Source organism: Danio rerio, chromosome 14 (genome assembly GCF_052040795.2).
Source record: "Danio rerio strain M-AB ecotype USA chromosome 14, GRCz13ab, whole genome shotgun sequence".
In the NCBI taxonomy this organism is placed as follows: Eukaryota; Metazoa; Chordata; class Actinopteri; order Cypriniformes; family Danionidae; genus Danio; species Danio rerio.
In genome coordinates this window covers 56497661-56518030 of record NC_141034.1, presented here as the reverse complement: position 1 = coordinate 56518030, position 20370 = coordinate 56497661, and the positions used below count along the sequence as shown (strand labels likewise).

The 20370-nt window shown below is 35.6% G+C and overlaps 1 protein-coding gene and 1 long non-coding RNA gene across 8 annotated transcripts in view; one reads left to right on the top strand and one right to left on the bottom strand.

The window, feature by feature from the left end:
- The window catches only part of LOC147834073 (uncharacterized), a 65110-nt gene extending 50025 nt beyond the window's left edge, over positions 1 to 15085 (bottom strand). Inside the window, exon 1 of the long non-coding RNA XR_015508070.1 lies at positions 14962 to 15085. This is a non-coding gene — a long non-coding RNA (uncharacterized LOC147834073). The remainder of the gene's footprint in view (positions 1 to 14961) is intronic.
- unc5a (unc-5 netrin receptor A) overlaps positions 15073 to 20370 on the top strand; it is a 716311-nt gene continuing 711013 nt past the window's right edge. For 6 of the 7 annotated variants that reach the window (XM_087280938.1, XM_087280937.1, XM_087280936.1 and 3 more), the window contains exon 1: positions 15073 to 15613. In XM_087280938.1, the coding sequence (XP_087137064.1) occupies positions 15520 to 15613 (94 nt within the window). In that variant the 5' untranslated portion in view covers positions 15073 to 15519. The remainder of the gene's footprint in view (positions 15614 to 20370) is intronic. The other variant, NM_001114465.1, reaches the window with a different exon arrangement.

Below are 20370 nucleotides of genomic sequence, written 5' to 3'. Positions count from 1 at the left end.
TTTATGTCAGAATGGCAAGAGATGGATCACAATTCTGGATGAAAAAAGTGTGATCTTGTGATATACATGTTGAAAATTAGTTCTCTTTCCTTAAAAATCTGTTAAATAAAAATATAATATAAAATATTTGTAGGACATAAATCACTGAATAAAACTAATACATTAAATTGTAAGATTTAAATTCAAATTTAAATTATATATATATATATATATATATATATATATATATATATATATATATATATATATATATATATATATTTTTTTTTACTATGTGATATGTAAACTCAGAATTGTCTACTTTATTAGGTACACCTGTACATCTGCTCGTTAACTCAAATTTCTAATCAGCCAATCACATGGCAGCAACTCTATGCATTTAGGCATGTAGACATGATCAAGACGATCTGCTGCAGTTCAAAGCGAGCATCAGAAAGGGGAAGAAAGGGAATTTAAGTGACTTTGAACGTGACATGGTTGTTGCTGCCAGACGGGCTGCTCTGAGTATTTCAGAAATTGCTGATCTACTGGGATTTTTTTTTGCACAAAGTTTCTCTAAAGATCTCTAAAGTTTACTGAGAATGGTCTGAAAAAAAGAGTAAATATGTGGGCGGCAGTTCTGTGGGCACAAATGCCTTGTTGATGAGGTCAGAGGAGAATGGCCAGACTGGTTCCAGCTCATAGAAAGCCAACAGTAACTCAAATAAGCACTCGTTACAACCGAGGTCTGCAGAAGAGCATCTCTGAACACACAACACGTCCAACCTTGAGGCGGATGGGCTACAGCAGCAGAAGAGCACACCGGGTGCCGCTCCTGTCAGCTAAGAACAGGAAACTGAGGCTACAATTCACAAAGGCTCACCAAAACTGGACAATAGAAGATTGGAGAAACATTGCCTGCTCTGATGAGTCTCCATTTCTGTTGACACATTCGGATGTTTCGGTCAGAATTTGGTGTCAACACCATGAAAGCATGCATCCATCCGGCCTTGTATCAGCGGTTCAGGCTGGTAGTGATGGTGTAATGGTGTGGGGGAGATTTTCTTGGCACACTTTGGATCCATTAGTACCAATTGAGCATGGTGTCAATGCCAAAGCCTACCTGAGTATTGTTGGTGGCCATGTCCATCCCTTTATGAGCAAAGTTTCTCCATCTTTTGATGGCTACTTCCAGCAGGATAACACACCATATCATGAAGCTCAATCATCTCAGACTGGTTTCTTGAACATGATGATGAGTTCACTGTACTCAAATGGTCTCCATAGTCACCAGAACTCAATCCTATAGAGCATCCAATAGAGAACGGGTGATTGGCATCATGTGCAGCTGACAAATCTGCAGCAACTGCGTGATGCTATCATGACAATATGGAGCAAAATCTCTGAGGAATATTTCAAGTAGCTTGTTGAATCTATGTCACGAAGGATTAAGGCAGTTCTGAAGGCAAAAGGGGTCCAACTCAGTACAAGTAAGGTGTATCTAATAAAGTGGCCGGTAATGGTGTATAATCAGGAGTGCAAGATATAAAGAATCATTGAATATATGCAGAATTTTGAAAAACGTAGAGAATTAAGTCAAACCATCTAAACTGAGTAAATGCAACAAGATGACTTGGCTAAGTCAAGTTGAGTCAACAGTGTAATATTTTATAGCTGAGGGTGCATATTACGTACAATATTTATAAGAATAAACAAATTAGTCTTTTTTTATTCTCAGCAGATGATGCTAATGTCCATGCAGCCATAATTTATGGCACGATGCATAAAGATCTCCTTTCTCTTGCTTTATTTATTCTTTTTGCCGTCTTCTCTTTGCATAACTACTGTGTGTGTTTCTTCTTTTTTTGTAATTTAATCTCACACTAATATGCCATTACACATGCAATGCTAATGTGCAGTTACACATTACCCATGCTAATTTGAGGATGGCACACAACGAGAGTAAAAGGGAAGTATGCAAATTCAAACCCATCATTTTCCTGCAGTCTGGTTAAGTGACTTTCAGTACGATGTGCAATCCACTGACTAGCTATTATGATCGCACAGTCTCTCAGCCGCTGCGACGTGGCGCTGAAATCTAATTTGATAAAACACAAGTTCAAACCGAGAGGCTGCGAGCGCACTGCAAGATGATATGATGCAGCTAATTTGCTTAAAGGCGACCTCTGAGTGTGTGTGTGTGTGTGTGTGTGTGTGTGTGTGTGTGTGTGTGTGTGTGTGTGTGTGTGTGTGTGTGTGTGTGTGTGTGTGTGGGCTTCTTTTACCTATTTTAGTAATAAAATGTTACCCAGACCCAATACTCCGCATATTTCCTGTGATAAAACAGTTTTTTATTGCTTTATTTTGATTTAAAAGATAAACCATTTGGAAAACTAAATTTCAAGTGTATTATTGGAGGACAACAGGGTGACCAACTAACAAGTTTACATCCTTCATTTTTGAGTGTGCATCTCGCAATTCCAAGCTTATACTTTTGTCTCACAAGTCTGAGTGTGTCATACAATTCTGAGTTTACATCTCCCCATCCTGAGTTTGTTGCACAATTCTAAACTTGTCTTACAATTAAGTTAAATTAAGGCGAGGTTTATTTAAGTTGAGTTCAGTTAACTTTGATTTAACTTTGACCTAAGTTAAATCAAAGTTATGTTAAGTCAAAGAAGCTATGCAAGTTTAAGTTAACTCAAAGTTAAGTTTAAATTAATTCAAAGCTAAGTAAGTTTAAGTTAGGTCAAAGTTGAGTTAAGTTTAAGTAAGTTTAAATCAAGTTAAAGTTATGTTAAGTCAAAGTTAATTTACTTTAAGTCAAAGTTATGTTAAGTCAAAGTTAATTTAAGTTTAAGTTAGGTCAAAGTTAAGTTTAAGTTAGTTTAAGTTAAGTCAAAGTTTTGTTAAGTCAAAGTTAATTTACGTCAAGTCAAAGTTAAGTCAAAATTATTTTAAGTTTAAGTTAGGTCAAAGTTAAGTTTAAGTTAGTTTAAGTTAAGTCAAAGTTTTGTTAAGTCAAAGTTAATTTACGTCAAGTCAAAGTTATGTTAAGTCAAAATTAATTTAAGTTTAAGTTAGGTCAAAGTTAAGTTTAAATTAAAGTTATGTTAAGTCAAAGTAATTTAAGTTTAAGTTTGGTCAAAGTTAAGTTTAAGTTAGTTTAAGTTAAGTCAAAGTTTTGTTAGGTCAAAGTTAATTTACGTTAAGTCAAAGTTATGTTAAGTCAAAGTTAATTAAAGTTTAAGTTAGGTCAAAGTTAAGTTTAAGTTAAGATAAAGTTATGTTAAGTCAAAGTAATTTAAGTTTAAGTTAGGTCAAAGTTAAGTTAGGTTTAAGTTAAGTCAAAATTATGTTAGATCAAAGTTAATTTAAGTTTAAGTTAGGTCAAAGTTAAGTTTAAATTAAGTCAAAGTTATGTTAAGTCAAAGTTAATTTAAGTTTAAGTTAGGTCAAAGTTAAGTTTAAGTTAGTTTAAGTTAAGTCAAAGTTTTGTTAAGTCAAAGTTAATTTACGTCAAGTCAAAGTTAAGTCAAAATTATTTTAAGTTTAAGTTAGGTCAAAGTTAAGTTTAAGTTAGTTCAAGTTAAGTCAAAGTTTTGTTAAGTCAAAGTTAATTTACGTCAAGTCAAAGTTATGTTAAGTCAAAATTAATTTAAGTTTAAGTTAGGTCAAAGTTAAGTTTAAGTTAAAGTTATGTTAAATCAAAGTAATTTAAGTTTAAGTTTGGTCAAAGTTAAGTTTAAGTTAGTTTAAGTTAAGTCAAAGTTTTGTTAAGTCAAAGTTAATTTACGTTAAGTCAAAGTTATGTTAAGTCAAAGTTAATTAAAGTTTAAGTTAGGTCAAAGTTAAGTTTAAGTTAAGTTAAAGTTATGTTAAGTCAAAGTAATTTAAGTTTAAGTTTGGTCAAAGTTAAGTTTAAGTTAAGTTAAAGTTATGTTAAGTCAAAGTAATTTAAGTTTAAGTTTGGTCAAAGTTAAGTTTAAGTTAAGTTAAAGTTATGTTAAGTCAAAGTAATTTAAGTTTAAGTTAGGTCAAAGTTAAATTAGGTTTAAGTTAAGTCAAAATTATGTTAGATCAAAGTTAATTTAAGTTTAAGTTAGGTCAAAGTTAAGTTTAAATTAAGTCAAAGTTATGTTAAGTCAATTTTGAGTTTACGTTGCACAATTTCGAGTTTAAGTCTATCACAACTTTGAGTTTACATCTCACAATATCAAATTTGATGCACAATTTCGAGTCTGTTGTACAATTCTGAGTTTGTCTCACAAGTCTTAGTTTACGTCTCACAATTCTGAGTTTATTTCTTACAGTTGTGTGTGGATGTTTCACAATCCTGAGTCAAATTGAAAAATGTATGTGCTGCCGTTTTGAGTTAACAATTGTGTTTATCTTAGTCCTAGTATTTACCTCACAATTTCAAGTGTACATCTTGCACTTCCATATTTACATTTTGCTAATCCACAACTGCCTTCTCAGAAGACTGTTTACATCTCACATTTCAGAATTCACATCTCACAAGTATGATTTGCATTTTTCACTTCAAGTTTACATCTTGTTATTTTGAGTTAACTTTTTTCCAGTTTTGAGTACACACTCACAATTATGAGTATTCATCTAAAAAGTTTGAGTTTACATCGGTCAGGTTTGAGTTTACATCTTGCGCTTAAAAGCATAGTTCACACAAAATTGCTAATTTACTCTTTATTTAATCTCCCAAGTGTTTCCAGACCTTTACAAGTTTCTTTCTTCTGTTGAACACAAATGAAAATATTTTGAAGAAACATTAAAACTGGCAACCATTGACTTTCATATGGTTACTGCCTTCCAACATTTTTCAAGGTGAAGTTTATAATAAATTAATTTCGAGAGGATCACATGCTTGATTGACCACGGCTGGTCCTGCATTGGCTAACACATGATTCACCAATCAAATGATTCCTATGTCTGCATAAATAATCAGAGTTTCATACCTCAGTTATCTTCACCCTAAAGAATCCCCCCTTCCCTTTTTCCTTGTTAGGGTGGCACGGCGGCCCAGTGGTTAGAACGGTTGCCTCACAGCAAGACTGCCACTGGTTCAAGTCCTTATCAGGCCAGTCGACGTTTCAGTGTAAAGTTTACATGTTCTCCCTGTGCTTGCATGGGTTTAATCTGGGTTCCCTGGTTTCCTCGCACCGCCCAAAGACATACAACACTATAGATAAGGACTGTTTCTCAATATGCGTTCTTGTCCACACATGCGTTCTTATATCATTATGAAACGTCATCAACCATTGCCAAAATACTGTTCCAATTCAAAGTTCACATCTTGCCAAGTATGGATTCAATTCCTGAATGTAAATTGGTAAGTTAAATTTTATGGACAAAGAAATGTACAAATATATTTATTAGAAAATGTGGTCCCACTTTATATTAAGTGGCCTTAACTAATATGTACTTACATAGGAATTAATAGTTTGTTACAATGTACTTATTGTGTAAATACATGTATTTACTGGGTGCTTATGCTTGATTAAATACATGTATGTAATTACATCTGTAATTAACTTCTGTAATTAACACTGCTGACCATCCCTTACACCTTAACCCACCCTTAAACCTACCCATGCCACCAAACCTGTACATAACCCAACCCCTATCCCAACTCAAAACCACCACAAGTGTTCTCAAATACATTATAAACACAGTAAGTACATTGTATTTATTTTTTTGATGTAAGTACATAGTAGTTAGGGACACTTAATATAAAGTGGGACCGAAAATGTCTTATACAGGAATGCTATCCTGGTCCTATTAAAAGAAATTATATTTTCCAACATTTTAATAAGAATTTAGTTAAAAAAATTAGATGCAAATATTTGACATTTCCTCTTCCTCCAAAATACAAAGAAGTACATTTTAAAATGATGTATGATATTTACCCTGCAAAGGAGTTTCTGAGAAAGAGATTTAATGTGAATTGTAATGTTTGCCAATTTTGCAATAGTGATATTGAAACTGTTGAACATCTATTTCTTCATTGTAATTTGGTTAATCCTTTTTGGTCAAATGTGGAAGTCTGGATAAAACAATACATTTCAAGGTTTCCTTCTATTTACTGGGACATTGTGAAATTTGGTGTGCATTTGGACAGCAAAGATGAGGACTTTACTGCAAGTTGTTTACTCATTTTACTTAAATTCTTCATCCACAAATGCAAAATAATGAAAACAGCTCCTCAATTGATTGTGTTTAAAAAGGAGTTTGCCACCTATGTAGAAGCTTTAAAAATAATGAAAGGTGAGAAGGCTAAAAGATTATATGATTTGTTTCTTGAATATGGTTTTATTTAACCCCTCACAGAGTTTCTGTTAGATGTCTGCATGGTATGTTGTTATTTATTTGTTTTTGTTTCGTTTTATTAAGATATTTCAAACATTGTTTTTTTATTTATTTTTGTTTGGTTTTGTACTTGATTTATTGTATATCTGACATGTCTCAGTCAGTTTGTGTAAGATTATGTTTAGACTGAGTTTGGCCTAAATTGTTGTTTTTGAAAGGCAAAAAAAATAAAAAATAAAATAAATAAATAAAAAATAAATAAATGAATAAAAATTCCTGAATGTGTACTTGCTCTGCCGTTTGCCAAGGATGCTTTGAGAGGTGACTTGTGTGAACTTACAAAGCACGGGTATCCCAGAATGCACTGCAGCATAACCAGCGAAAGCTAATGGCGGAGGAGAAAACCTGCATGGTTTTAAAAATACTCCTCTGTGGTGTTACAAATGAAAGTTTTAAGATATTTTCAGGCAAGAATGTAGTCGTTTTGAACTCGGAATCGGCAGTTTATGTTTAGAGATAGCGTCCCACATAGCAAAATTTCTCTGGCCCAGCTCTGGCCCACACAATCAGGTTTTGCTTGGCCCACATGCCGCAGTGAATTACGGTACATGACTGGACCAAATCTGGCTTCCAGACAAGGGCCAAACACGGACCATATCTGGGCCAAGTCTCAGCCAAGTTAATAACTCATAACTGGGCCTGAACTGGGTCAGATAGGTTGGTGTGTCACGATTGCAATGAAATTGATAAACCCATGGAGTGATGCGCTTTAGGCACACTATGGGCACGCTTTTTCTCAAAGTGACCTGATTGGTAGAATTTTTTTCTTTACTCAAAAATGATTTTAGTGTATTTTAAATGTGGGTCAAGACTGGCCAAACTCAAATGGCCCACTTATCACATTTTTAAATCTGGGCCAAATACTACGTTTTTCATCTGGCCCAAATCTTGTGTGCCGCCTTAAAGACGGTGCCACCTCTGCCAAACCCGGGCCATGTTTGGCCCACATGCTGTATGCCAGTGCCGGATGAATGCCTGCTGTGCCAGCTTTATGCCAAATCTGGGCCAGAATTCTTTGCTACTAGGGGTGTCTTTGGCGTTGTGCCTCAGCTTATGCGGACTCTGACCCCCAGTCTGCCAGTTGGAGCTTCGTCATCAAAGAAGGTTTTGTTATGGGCTACATGGTGTGTGTTGCATGTTCTCCCTGTGTTCGCTTGGGTTTCCTAAGGGTGCTCCTTTTTACCCTACAAGTCCAAAGACATGTGGTACAGGTGAATTGGGTATGCTAAAAATTGTCCATAGTGTGTGTGTGTGAATGAGTGTGTATGGATGTTTCCCAGTGCAGCTGAAAGGGCATCCGCTGCGTAAAACATTTGCCGGATAAGTTGGCGGTTCATTCCGCTGTGGCCACCCCTGATAAACAAAGGGACTAAGCCAAAAAGAAAATGAATAAACGAATGTTTTGCTATTTTATCAGACGCACACCTCAATGATGAAAGCTATTGGGAGCATTTTCTTGCTTCTTTGAAAAACTGATGTTCTTGTGTGTTTTGCTATCCTATGCATCGTTACAAGTTAAATAGCATAGTTTATTCTTTGAATTCAACACATTTTTTCACCTCTTTTCTCTCAGTATAATTTGATAATTTCATATGCTGGCACGGAATAAAATGCATAAGAAACAAACAAAGACAGAAGTAAACAAATGTTGCACTCCTCCAATTTAATTGGCCGAACATGTCCATTAAAGAGAGCGCTATAGTTAAGCAATTATGCAATTTTATCGAATGTCCTAGTTACTACCATGAAACATTTTAAAGCAGAACTTCAGAGAAAATTGGAAACGCAGCCAGTAAATAAAAAAACAGAGTCATGCTGACCGCTTGGTACCTCACAGCTAATTGCTTTGGGGAGCAAATAAATAATGCCAATTCAGAGGAGCCTATCTTGAGAAGTATTGAAAAGTACATCAAGGCTGAAGTAACTTTTACCTTGATTCAAACATCGACTGAACAGATGCAAAACACCTAAAGGATCAGGCTGCTGGCAAAGCATCTAGGAATGCTGTTATTGATCAGCTTCAGCGGCCTGTACAATTCATTATAAAGCTGAAGCGTCTCTAAATCTTTAATCATACCCGACTCCAAAGGCCCAGATGTGTACAAGTGCAGTGTTTTCAGCATGTTTGCCAACTTAACACCCAAGAAGCGTTTCAGTCAATAGGCATGTGATCAATGGCCAAACAATTCAGATGCCTTTAATTAGCTGTTATGCTGTGAAAATTCTCATCTTACACAAATTAAACTTGATCCTGATGCTCCGAGCTGATTTTTCCTCGCTCGCAAGACAACGGGAGCATCATGCTTTATGTTGTTATTGTTGTTGTTTTTTCTTTTTTTTATGTGCTGTAATGCATTTAGAAAACTGGCTAGCTTACTTATGATTGACACAATTTGTCAATCAATAACATGAGCTGTTAGATCACACAATTTATTTACATGTACACACACTGGCCACTTTATTAGGTACAACTGTCCAACTGCTTGTTAACACAAATTTCTAATCAGCCAATCACATGGCAGCAGCTCAATGCATTTAGGCATGTATACATGGTCAAGACGATCAGCTGCAGTTCAAACTGATCATCAGAGTGGCAAAGAAAGGGGATTTAGGTGACTTTGAACGTGGCATGGTTGTCTGTTCCAGACGGGCTGGTCAGAGTATTTCAGAAACTGCTGATCTACTGGAATTTTCACGCACAACCATCTCTAGGGTTTACAGAGAATGGTCCGACAAAGAGGAAATATCCAGTGTGGGGCAGTTCTGTAGGCGCAAATGTCTTGCTGATGCCAGAGGAGAATGGCCAGACTGGTTCCAGCTGATAGAAAGGCAACAGTAACTCAAATAAGCACTCACTACAACCGAGCTCTGCAGAAGAGCATCTCTGAACACACAACACGGCCAACCTTGAGGTGGAAGGGCTACAGCAGCAGAAAAGGGTGTGGATACAAATGCAGTTTATCATGGGAAATTTCAGACAGGCAATGGTCAATACAGGAGCAAACTGGAGCATGCAGATAATCCGAATTATAATCAAAGTCACAGGCAGATGGTGGGAACAAGCAGCAAAACAACATAAGACACTAAACAAAGCAAAGGTCAAAAACACAGCTAGCATATGAGCGGAATATATATAAGGCCTAGATATTTACATTAGATGTCACCTACACTATTGTTGTCTATTGGAAGGAATGCATCATTTTAGTGCAGGGTAGAGCTCCTTTGAAATGATTGCGAGACCAAGGGTGCAGTGAAAGACTGGCCACCCAGAGTCAGAAATATATATTTACATATACACATATATCTATGATCGGGAGTTTTCCCGCTGGTCAGTACGCAAATATTTATTTAAATTATGAAAATTATAATTTTACATCACTTTTCTACATGGATAAGTGACCGCACGGGCATTCCTGACAAACAGTGTGCATTTGTGTGCATGGAAATATATTATCCTCCCTCCTGTTAGATTTGATCTAATCCGTGTCCTGAAACACACCTCATCTCCTGCTTTCACCTCTCATTCTAACGTCCCATTCACATGCTTCAACGCTTGACTGAAGGCGTGTCTGAAGTTGGGGGTGACGCGATCGTCATAGCAGTGTCAGCCAATAGAATTCAGTCAGCAATAGGCCACAGTCTAGCTGGTGCATTTGCATACAGCGATCTGATTGGCTGACGCTTCCGTCGGCACTTAAAAAGTTGAGCAAGTCCCAACTTCTGCAGCAAGCAATGGCTTTGAAACGGCATCAACGGATCCACAATGCAGTTCAGCAACGCCGGAAGTCACCCATTCAAAGTGATTAGGAAGCATTGACGCTAACGCCCTGTATGAATGAAGTGTAATGGAGGAAGCGATTTATTTGTTATTGAATTCCCGTTATGAACGACTCCTTTACTTAGCCGATAATAATACAAGTTTCTGGTACCCCAGATCTTGTTGTCATATTTCATTTACATTGTTTGCTGATTTTATTCAACAAAACTAGCATAAGCCTTGTATTTAATGCGAGTTGGTGCTACTTTGCCTTATGTAAATGCAGTAGGCGAAGCAGTGGCGCAGTAGGTAGTGCTGTCGCCTCACAGCAAGAATGGTGCTGGGTCGTTGGTTTGAACCTCGGCTCAGTTGGCGTTTCTGGGTGGAGTTTGCATATTCTGCCTGCGTTCGCGTAGGTTTCCTCCGGGTGCTCCAGTTTATCCCACAGTCCAAAGACATGCTGTACAGGTGAATTGGTTAGGCTAAATTGTCCATAGTGTATGTGTCTGTGTCTGTGTGTGGATGTTTCCCAGAGATGGATTGTGGCTGGAAGGGCATCCGCTGTGTAAAAATGTGCTGGATAAGTTGGAGGTTCATTCCGCTGTGGCGACCCCGGATTAATAAAGGGACTAAGCCGACAAGAAAATGAATGAATGCAGTAAGGGACTGTATTATCATCAATAACATTACTTGTTTAGCATAAAAGTTCGTAACATGCAGAAATGTAAAAAAACGAAATCTTACCTATGAAGTGTTCTGCCTTTGTTTGCTCGTTACTATACTCGTACACAGCGCTAAAGTCCAGCATCTTCACACTGGCTTTAGTCTTAACCAGTGCGGTTGAATGACATTTGTCTTGGGAACCCTGACCAATATGGCGGTGGTATTGACGCTTGCTCGTGGTCCGTATGCGATATCTAGTGTATATATCTAACTATATATAGTCCTGGTAATCAGTCTTCATACACTTCTGCTGTGTATTTGTAACCAAGCGTAATCAGGAACTGGTGTGTGAGTGCAAAAGCTTCCGGGAGTTGTGCTTCATATAATGGCAGACAAGTAGTTCTCCTGCAATCTGCACAGGCAAAGATCGCTGGTAACAATATTGTATTATTTAGACAAATACAAAAAAAAAAAACAAAAAAAAAACATAATATTTATTTATTAACAGCTTCTTTTTAAAATGCAATGATAATTTATATTATACCTCTCTGTTTGATGACAATAACAATGCATCCACATCTGATGAGTTTAAAACATTTACTTCAGATTAATTAGGTTTAGAAAACTGAAACATTGCAAAAAAAAAAAAAATACTGAAAAACTTAACTAATATCACTGCGATTTTATATTAAAAACGCAAAGAGTTGTATATTATATTACAAATCCAATTAATTAATTAATAATTTAATTAATAAGATACTTATCAACACACAAGCATCAAACAGCAACATTGCCAACTCACTGCCACTGTGTAAATGACATGTAATCATTCATTTTCCTTTGGCTTAGTCCCTTTATTTATCAGGTCTCCACAGTGGAATGAACCGCCTACTATTCTAGCATATGTTTTATGCAGTGGATGCCCTTCCAGCTGCAACCCAGTATTGGGAAACACCCATACACCCAAACACTTTCATATTCACAAACACACACACACACACACACACACACACACACACACACACACACACACACACACACACTACGGCCAATTTAGATGATCAATTCCCCTATAGCGCATGTGTTTAGACTGTGGGGAAAACCGGAGCACCCGGAGCGGAGGAACTCCACGCCAACATGGTGAGAACATACAAACTCCACACGGAAATGCCAACTGACCCAGCCTTGACTTGAACTACTAACCTTTTTGCTGTGAGGCCACAGTGCTAACCACTGAGCCACCATGCCACCCTTTTTACTAAACTACTTGCTTAAATATAATTCCTGAGAAAAGCTCCTTGATAACAGTAATTTGATTCATTTACACCACTGCGTATTGCATATAATGTGTTATTACTCAGCTCTTTGCATTTGCAATGCTGACAGTGATTTGTGCAGCATTTATGTTTGCTTCTTAAATAACCTGAGAGGACTGTCAACATTACCACTCAACCACTCAAATGCAAAAAAGAAAAACTTAACAAGCCCAGATTGAATCTCGCTGTCATGTGCAGTGCAGTGAAATGATTACATTTAATGTGATGGTTTGCACTCACAGTGGCCTCTTTAATCTGGAGAGGCATCTCAAACTCATGATCCTGATGGGTGGAGTAGGATCATGTTTGGGTGGAAGCGCTAAGCTCTTTTTTGATTTAAGTTTTATGTGTAATCATACAAAACACACTGAATTGGGGGGCAAGGAACATTAAAATATGTAACCACCTTAATCTTACAGTGCCCTTAATATCTCTAACTACCAGCCATTGGCAATAATACACAGACAGCACATCTGTACTTTAAAATGCTACTAATGCTGTTGTTTTCTACAGTAGTTCTGCTGTATTTACTTATGTCTAGTGGTACATTTATTTATATTTATTTATTTATTTATTTATTATTTCTTTATTTGTTTAATTAGTTTATTTATTTATTTGTTTGCTTAGTTAGTTAGTTTATTCATTCATTCATTTTCTTGTCGGCTTAGACCCTTTATTAATCTGGGGTCGCCACAGCGGAATGAACCACCAACTTATCCAGCAATTTTTCACGCAGCAGATGCCTTTCCAGCCGCAACCCATCTCTGGTAAACATTCACACACTCATACACTACGGACAATTTAGCTTACCCAATTTACTTGTACCACATGTCTTTGGACTGTGGAGAAAACCGGAGCACCCGGAGCACTCGAACCAGCAACCCAGCGCCCTTCTTGCTGTGAGCTCACAGCACTACCTACTGCACCACTGCCTCGCCTCAATTAGTTTATTTGGTAAATAATTAAATGATTAATTAAGTTAAACTGTTTAGGGACTAAGCCGACAAGAAAATGAATGAATGTTTATTTCATTAATTTTATTATTTGTTTGTTCGTTTTCTTAGTTAGTTAGTTTATATATTTATTTATGTCACTTATTTATTTATTTAATTATTCAGTTATGTGTTTGTTTGTTTGTTTGTTTTTTGTCTTTGCTTAATTAATTAATTAATTAATTTTATTTATTTATTTATTTATTTATATATTTGTTTGTTTGTTTGTTTAATTTGTTTGTTTGTTTGCTTGCTTGATTAGTTAGTTTATTAGTTAGTTTATTTATTGATTTATTTAGTTTATTTATTTAATTATTTTTTGTTTGCTTTGTTAGTTGATTTATTTATTTATTTATGTTTGCAGCTGAAAGGGCATCCGCTGCCTAAAAACTTGCTGGATAGGTTGGCGGTTCGTTCTGCTGTGCCGACCCCGGATTAATAAAGGGACTAAGCCGACAAGAGAATAAATGAATGAATAGGTCTAGATTAAAATATTATTTCACTTTAAGTGTTTTAATTTCAAGTTGAAAATTCTAGAAGACAATAATACTGTAAATGACAATTTACAATAAAACTGTTTTATTGACCAATATATATATAAAAATAGTAACAATACAAACAGTGAATGCAACTATAGAACTAGTGAACTAGTGAATGTCCATTTTATTTATTTATTTATTTATTTACTTATTTATTTATTTTTCATATATGTGTCACTGTCAATTGGAAATCTTAATAGTCTCTTAAATTGCTGGTTAATAATACTTTTAATTGGCTAATTGTAGAAAATCTCTGTGACATGCTTACTGAAGCCCTGCCCACTGTTTGTTGCACCTCTCTGATACTCTCAGTGAAGGTCACATGGTTCACAGCTGCATCTTATCACCCTAATCATCTTTAAGCTGCGGTCACACTACAGCACAGGTGTCAAACTCAGTTCCAAAAGGGCCGCAGCTCTGCACAGTTTAGTTCCAACCCTAATTAAACACACCTGATCAAACTAATTGAGTCATTCAGGCTTGTTTAAAACCTACAAGTAAGTGTGTTGAAGCAGGGTTGGAACTAAACAATACTGGTCTCACGCAGTCAAGTGATGCGATTTCGAAGGTCAGAGTTCACCAAGCTTGAACTTTGCACCGCAGCAACCTGCAAAACTTGACGCATGACCCTGCTGACGCATTCACATGCGTATGAAAGGATGAGGAAAAGCCCAGTGTGACCACAGCTTTACTAGAAACGTCCTGGCAGGTGTGTCGAAGCAAGTTAAAGCTAAACTCAGCAGGACACCACCCTCCAGGACCAAGTTTGGACACCCCTGGGTGTCGTGGCTGCATGCAAATAAACGAGTCTGATACCATGTGGAGAGTTAATTAGTGAATAAAACCCAACGAAATGGGTCTTGTTTGAAGTGCTTTGGCTGACACTCCATTGTGATACTTCCCCTGCAAGTCAGTATTACCTTCCTACTTTCTTACACTAATAATAATGATAATAATAATAATAGATTACATACTTATTCTATTGTTATACATCACTTTACTTTAAATTTTTTAATTTCTAGTTGGAAATTCTAAAAAACTAAATAAATGACTATTCACAATAATACTGTTTTACTGACCAATATATTAATAATAAAAATAGTTTTAATAAAAGACAGTAAATGCAACATGTCTGTTTTTTTATCTGTTCATTAATTTATTCCTCCATTCAATGGATTTAAAAAGTCTTTATCTGTCCGCCTTTAATTGTTTGCTCAAAATACCAAATTATTTGAGGACATTTAGATCAGATTACGTACAGAAAACAATACAAACGGCAAAAACAAACCTCTCCCTGAAACATTGATTTGGTACAAAATATGGCCACTAACCCCGGTCTCTAAATGCGCTTTGATTGGGTCTCCGTGCTCCATTCCAGTGATTCTCCAAACTCCGCTCCGGGTTTTGCTCTCTCTTTCGCCCTCTCTCTCTCTTCCTGCTCTATACATCGCGTATCCTCACTCCTGCATTGCTGTAGCAGCAGATGTGCACGCGCTCAAGCCCGTATCCAGCGATCTCTTTATACCGGAGCAACTAATTCTGCAGCGGAGAGTAAAAAGACGGACGTTTGCTTTTTATTCTCTCTCTCTATCTCTCTTTCTTCACGCGTCTGGAGTGTGTGTGCATGTGTGTGCGTCCCTTTGCATGCGTGTGTGTGAGTGAGTGTGTTTGAGCTGAAGAAATTAGAGCCGCGTCTTTATTTACCACACCTGTGATGCGCTGCTGTCTCTGAGCAACCAAGACGCGCTGATGGCAAAGGTACAGCGGAGGATTCGTGTTGAAGAGGACTTATAAATGCGCTCATCGCTCTGATATTACCAAACCTGAGCCTGGACAAGACCGCAGATACTCATTTTACAGACTTAAACTTGAAGCAGAAGGTGATAAAGATGCCGTTACACCTGAGTCCCTTTGTCCGCTGGAGATCCGGGGTTGTACTCACATGGATCTGCTTCTTCTTTTCTTCGGGATTTACCTTCGCTGGTGAGTTTAATTCAAGCTTTGGTGTATCTTTTCTGTGGTTTTAGCCATGCGTAATCTGTGCGTAATTGCTCCACATACACGCGCGCGAGCGGCGGTGGCTTCCTTTGTGATGTGCGTTCACGAATAATAACAGCGTATATTATTCCACTGGGTTCATTTGAGTGCTATAGAGGTCACACAGGATCCAGATTGGGTTATGCATGTTACTTTTAATAAGCAGAACGCGTGGGAATGGAGTCGAGTAAGCTATTTTGGAACTTGAACGTGCTGTAAGTTTGATTGACATGTTTCTCACGAGGCACATGTGAAAGGATAAATGCGTGCTTACGCTGAACAAATGCTCTGTTTTATTAAAGATGCATGTAGGGATCTTTATGAGAAGGCTGTTGGTGGATGTTACACAATGGATTGTGTATGCATTTTATTTGTGTGCGCGTCAGCTTGAATGAAGCGCACATTTCCACGCTCAGACACATGCACGCGTTCCTGCTGCATCGGCAGTGTTTCTGACAGCTCCGCGAAGTACAGTGAGCTCGGACAAACACTGAGCACTGCATTTGTTGTGTGCAGATCTCTAGGATGGGCTGAAACATTGCATTCGAGGTGCACAAATAATCGTGCTCTCCTCCCAGTCACACACCATGCACTTGTTTTGGTCAGCCGTATACCCGTTATATGATTACAAAAGGAAGAAATGCATGTTTGTGAGATGCTTTATTGTCAAACATTGGACATTTGTATTTTTATTAATGCGTTATGTATTTGCAATTCATTCAAAATACTAAAACATTACTTTAAAAACAAGAATTGAGAGCGGTGCATGTCTGAAATGCTCAACTTGTGTGTCATGTGCGTGAATATTACATGGATAGTTCACCTGAAATAGAAAATTATGTCATAATTCAGCCACCCTTGTCTTGTTGTGTATAACCCTTGTTATTTTTGTTGAACACAAAAGCAGATATTTTGAAGAATGCTGGAAACTTGTAATCATTGACTTCCACAGTATTTGTTTTTTCCTAAGATTGTCGATGGTTACATGTTTCCAGCATGTTCATCATTGATTCTTTGTGTTTAACAATATAAAAATAAAAAGTCTGTTTTGCAACCACTTAAGGGAGAGTAAATGATATCAGAAATGTAAACTTTAACTGTCCCTTCAATAGCATATTTTAATGCAAAGAAGTCCTATACTGTCCTTTTCAATAGTGCTTTTTTATAAAGACTATTTATTTGCAATTCAATTGCAATACTGAAAGATTTCTTTAGGAGTGGTGCATATCCAAAATTCTCAGCTTATATGTTTTACTTAAGACTAAAAATTGATATATGCATTTATATTAAATGCATAGTTCACCTGAAAAACAAAATAATGTCATAATTATGTCAACCAACCTTGTCTTATTGTGTATAACCCTTGTTATTTTTGTTAATGTTAAGTGCATATTTATGCATTTAATTTAATGAATATGCATCACCTGAAAAAGAAAATTCTGTCGTAATTCCACCACCCTTGTCTTATTGTGCATAACACTTATTTGTGTTGAACACAAAATAAGATATTTTGAAGAATGCTGGAAACCTGTAACCATTGACTTCCATAGTATTTCTTTTTCCTAAGATTTTCAATGGTTACATGTTTCCAACATTTTCATCATGTATTCTTTGTGTTTGACAAAATAAAAATAAAAAGACAGGTTTTCCACCACTTAAGGGAAAGTAAATGCTGTCAGAATTGTAATTTTTAAATGTCCCTTTAATATCTATTGCATATTTTGATGCAAAGAAATCCTACTGTCCTATTTAATAGTGCTTTTATGATGACTATTTATTTGCAATTCAATTGCAATACTGAAAGATTACTTTGTGTGTTTTATTTGATATATGCATTAATATTAAATGCATAGTCCACCTGAAAAAGAAAAGTCGTTCATAATTATGTCAACCAACCTTTTCTTGTTGTGTATAACCCTTGTTATTTTGGTTGAACACAAAAGAAGATATTTTGAAGAATGCTGGAAACATGTAACCAATGACATCCAATATATATATATGTAATATATGTGTATATATATATGTAAATATATATATATATATATATATATATATATATATATATATATATATATATATATATATATATATATATATATATATAATGTAAATATATATATGTAAATATGTAAATATTTAAATATATATATATATATATAATGAAAAATATGTAAATATATATATATATAATGAAAAATATGTAAATATATATATATAATGTAAATATATATGTATATGTATATATATATATATATATATATATATATATATATATATATATATATATATATATATATATATATATATATATATGTATGTTTTTCCCTATAACAGTCAATAGCTACATGTTTATCATAATTTTTTTTGTGTTTAACACAATAAAAATTAGAAGACTGGTTCGCAACCACTAAAGGGAGAGTAAATGATGTCAGAATTGTAATTTTTAACTATCCATTCAATATCTATAGCGTAATTGAATGCAAATAAATCCTACTTTCCTATTTAATAGTGCTTTTATAATGACTATTTATTTGCAGTTTAATTGAAATGCGGAAAGATTACTTTAAGAGCGGTGCATGTCTAAAATCCTCAGCTCATGTGTGTTTTACTTGATATTTGCATTAATATTAAATGCATAGTTCACCTGAAAAAGAAAATTCTGTCATAATTATGTCAGCCACCCTTGTCTTGTTGTGTATAACCCTTGTTATTTTTGTTGAAAACAAAAGAAGATATTTTGAAGAATGCTGGTAACCTGTAACCATTGACTTCCGTAGTATTTGTTTCTCCTAAGACGCTCAATGGTTACATGTTTCCAACATTTTCATCATATATTATTTTGTGTTTAACACAATAAAAACAAAAGACTGGTTTGCCACTACTTAAGGGAGTAAATGGTGTCAGAGTTGTAATATTTAACTATCTCCTCAATATCTATAGCCTATTTTAATGCAAATAAATCCAACTGACCTATTTAATAATGCTTTTATAATGACTATTTATTTGCAATTCAATCCAAATGTGGAAAGATTACTTTAAGAGTGGTGCATATCCAAAGTCCTCTGTTCATGTGTGTTTTACTTAAGAATCAAAATTGATATATGCATTAATGTTAAGTGCATATTTATGCATTTAATTTAATGAATATGCATCACCTGAAAAAGAAAATTCTGTCGTAATTCCACCACCCTTGTCTTATTGTGCATAACACTTATTTGTGTTGAACACAAAAGAAGATATTTCGAAGAATGCTGGAAACCTGTAACCATTGACCTCCAATGTGTTTATTTTTCCTATGAATGCCAATAGTTACACGTTTCCAAAACTTTCCTCGTATTCTTTTGTGTTGAACAAAATAAAAATAAAGACTGCTTTGCAACCACTTAAGGGAGAGTAAATGCTGCCAGAATTGTAATGTTATACAATCTCTTTAACATGTATAGCATATTTTAATGCAAAGAAATCCTACTGTATTGTAAACACTTGTTTACAGCACTGCTAATGTTGTTGCACACCCTTCATACTGACAGCAATGCTGAAACAAAGACTGCTGGATATTATAATAACATCAAATAACACTTTACCCTATTGTCTATGCATTAACATAATTACAGTTGCTGGATTATCCTAAGTGTTTCCCAACCAATCAAATAAAGCATTGCTTAATCTATAAAACCGAAAAGCACGGCTAAAAATGAATGCATTTGTTTGGTTTTCACATCTTTGAATAAATATCATGCAATATTATGATGACAATGGCTTATTTTAGGCGGCATCTGGTATTGGTGAAAGTGCTGTGGAGGTGCATGAGAAGTGTTTGCGAAACGCTGCCCTTGTCCACCCACAGTGGGCTCACACGGACTAGTTTGGGCTTGCAGAAATCTGCTTTGCATTGTCAAGAGAAGGATGAGAAATACGGAAAGGTTTCGGCTGTGGGAAAGAAAGATGACTGTGGGAAAGTCTGGAGTAATCATCACTGTAGAGCACCCTTGAGGAGCAGCTTTAAAATTTCACACTTGGCTTATATTCTCCGATGTGGACAGAGGGCTGACTTGTTAAAAGTTGTGTAATTAGCTATCTTGCTTTAGGAAATGCTGAAGTTTAAGAGTTGTGTTTTCTTGTGCATTAATTAGAGAAGGATTTCTGCATAAATTAGGATGAAGTAAACATCGGCACCCTAGGGATTCATATTCCTGTGCATGGTGGCATTTTTGGATTTGTTTTTTTTTTCCATGCAGCTAGGCTTGCGCAATGTATTGTTTCAGCATCAATATCACAATGTGTGAATCTGCTGAGTGAGATCTGCAATGTCAAGTTAGGATTATAAAAAGACAGAAAGCACAGTTCTGAACTTATGAAATGTTTGACCGTAATATTGATAGAGTTATCTATTGTTCTGTAGTGTGTGGCTGTGTAGGAGAAATGATAAAATGTTTAGCATTAACTAAGATGAATTATATTGAATTATTTCTACAATGAAGATTACAGGCAATGGAAATCTGCTTCTGCAAATGAATAAAAAAAAACAATAAAAAGATTATTCTGACTCTTTATCTCAGAGTTGAGTGATATGAACTCACAATTCTGGCTTTTTTATTCAGGTTTGTGAGATGTAAACTTGAAATTGTGAGTGAAATCATAATTGTGAGATATAAACTTCTGAATTGTAAAGTCAGAATTCTGAGAAATAAAATCTCAAATGC